Below are 1,653 nucleotides of genomic sequence, written 5' to 3'. Positions count from 1 at the left end.
ACAAAAGAAACCCTCAATTTGTTGATGCTTGAAACTACATTGAAGTTTTTTTTTTCCCTAGAACGATGAGACGGATGTGTCGGGTGAAATATTTATAATTTTATACTCCATATATAGAATTCAGGTGTTGCAAATTTTGAAATTATACTATTAAAATTTGGATAGAGCTAAGCTCAAAACATATCGAATCATTGTGAAGCCTAAATAGGTATCTATAAATACTCAATAAAACAAGAAGTATGTTGTCGTCTTGAAATGAAGACAAAGCCTTCATTTAAATTAAACCTAATAATATGTATTTTATACGAAATATTTGATTGGGTATAGTATATAGTATATACGCATTATTGATTTGTAATGTAATTAGTTAGAGAGGACAATACTAAAATTGAGGGGAATGAAATGAAGGCCGGCCACCTCTATTATCCATATGTTGTGTTTACTTTACACAAATCCATTTTGGCCATAAATTAATTTTGCCTTTTTCTTTTTATTAATAGTTATTAGTGTAATAATGTCCCCTCTCCTCTCTCCTCACTCCTCACTCACACACTCACTCTCTCCCCTATAAAAGGGACTAACATGGTTGTGTAGAAGAAGTATTATTAGTAGTAGAAAGTAGTGGTGATGATGATGGAGATAGGAGTGGTGGTGGTGGTGGTGGCCATTGTAGTAGTAGTAGTATTAATGGTTATGAAGAATGTGAATTGGTGGCTGTATGAATCCAAATTGGGGGAAAAGCAGTACTCTCTGCCACCAGGTGACATGGGATGGCCCTTCATTGGCAATATGTGGTCCTTCCTCAGAGCTTTCAAGTCCTCTGATCCTGATTCCTTCCTCTCTGCTTTTGTCTCCAGGTATCTTGCTCGCTCCGATCTTATTGCGGCTTGTTAGAAATATAACTATTTATATGTTTTCTACTATCAGTTTAAGCTTTTAAGAGAAGGGATTCGTCGCGAGAATCTTATTACATGCTGGGGATAGTTTTAATTTGTATGTGTGTATGCTTTGAAACTGGATGATAGGTTCTAGCTAGTAGTAAGTATAGGCTTAAGGCATGTTTGGTTTGAAAATCTAGATTATAATAATTTAATGAAAAAGTTACAAGGGCAAAGGCCTTTTTTTTCTTTCATAAACTATGATTTAATCATGCATTTAGTTGTATGGTTCCACAGCTTTGTTGTGTTGAGCAAATTAAAGCTGCTAATGTTCGTGGCCCTAGTAATGCAAGATAACATGCTTTTTCACTTTATTTCTTAAGATGGCAGAAAAGCTTGGAGTATTGTGAAATTACCATAAACCTATGTGCATGTATATCTTTCTAGATTGACTTTTTTTTTCCCAAAAACAACTTCCAAACACTTAATATTATACCTTCATTTATTTTTTTTTTACCTTTTCTTTGACTCAGATTATAATGTTGGAATTAAAATAAATAAATAAAAGATACAAAAAGACAGAGGAGCAACACTTATATTACATCAGAAAAAAAAGAAGAGACGCACTTATTTGTCATTTTCCTTGTCACTTAACACTTTGATTCTATGTTGTGGCATAGAATCCACCATATGTCAACAACACTATACTCCTACTTTCACCTTAATTACTTTATTGCTTTTAATTAATTATTTATGTACATTTTTATTCACGTTA

The 1,653-nt window shown here is 33.0% G+C and overlaps 1 protein-coding gene across 2 annotated transcripts in view; it reads left to right on the top strand.

Moving 5' to 3' along the window:
• Positions 467 to 1,653, top strand: part of LOC107638943 (ent-kaurenoic acid oxidase 1) — a 6,684-nt gene continuing 5,497 nt past the window's right edge. Inside the window, exon 1 of one of the 2 annotated variants that reach the window (XM_021120747.1) lies at positions 467 to 857. In XM_021120747.1, the coding sequence (XP_020976406.1) occupies positions 628 to 857 (230 nt within the window). In that variant the 5' untranslated portion in view covers positions 467 to 627. The remainder of the gene's footprint in view (positions 858 to 1,653) is intronic. The other variant, XM_016342341.2, reaches the window with a different exon arrangement.

The sequence above is a fragment of the Arachis ipaensis genome, chromosome B04, assembly GCF_000816755.2.
Source record: "Arachis ipaensis cultivar K30076 chromosome B04, Araip1.1, whole genome shotgun sequence".
Lineage (NCBI taxonomy): Eukaryota > Viridiplantae > Streptophyta > Magnoliopsida > Fabales > Fabaceae > Arachis > Arachis ipaensis.
Note: the sequence above shows the minus strand (reverse complement) of the source record. Positions and strands in the feature narration are given on the sequence as shown.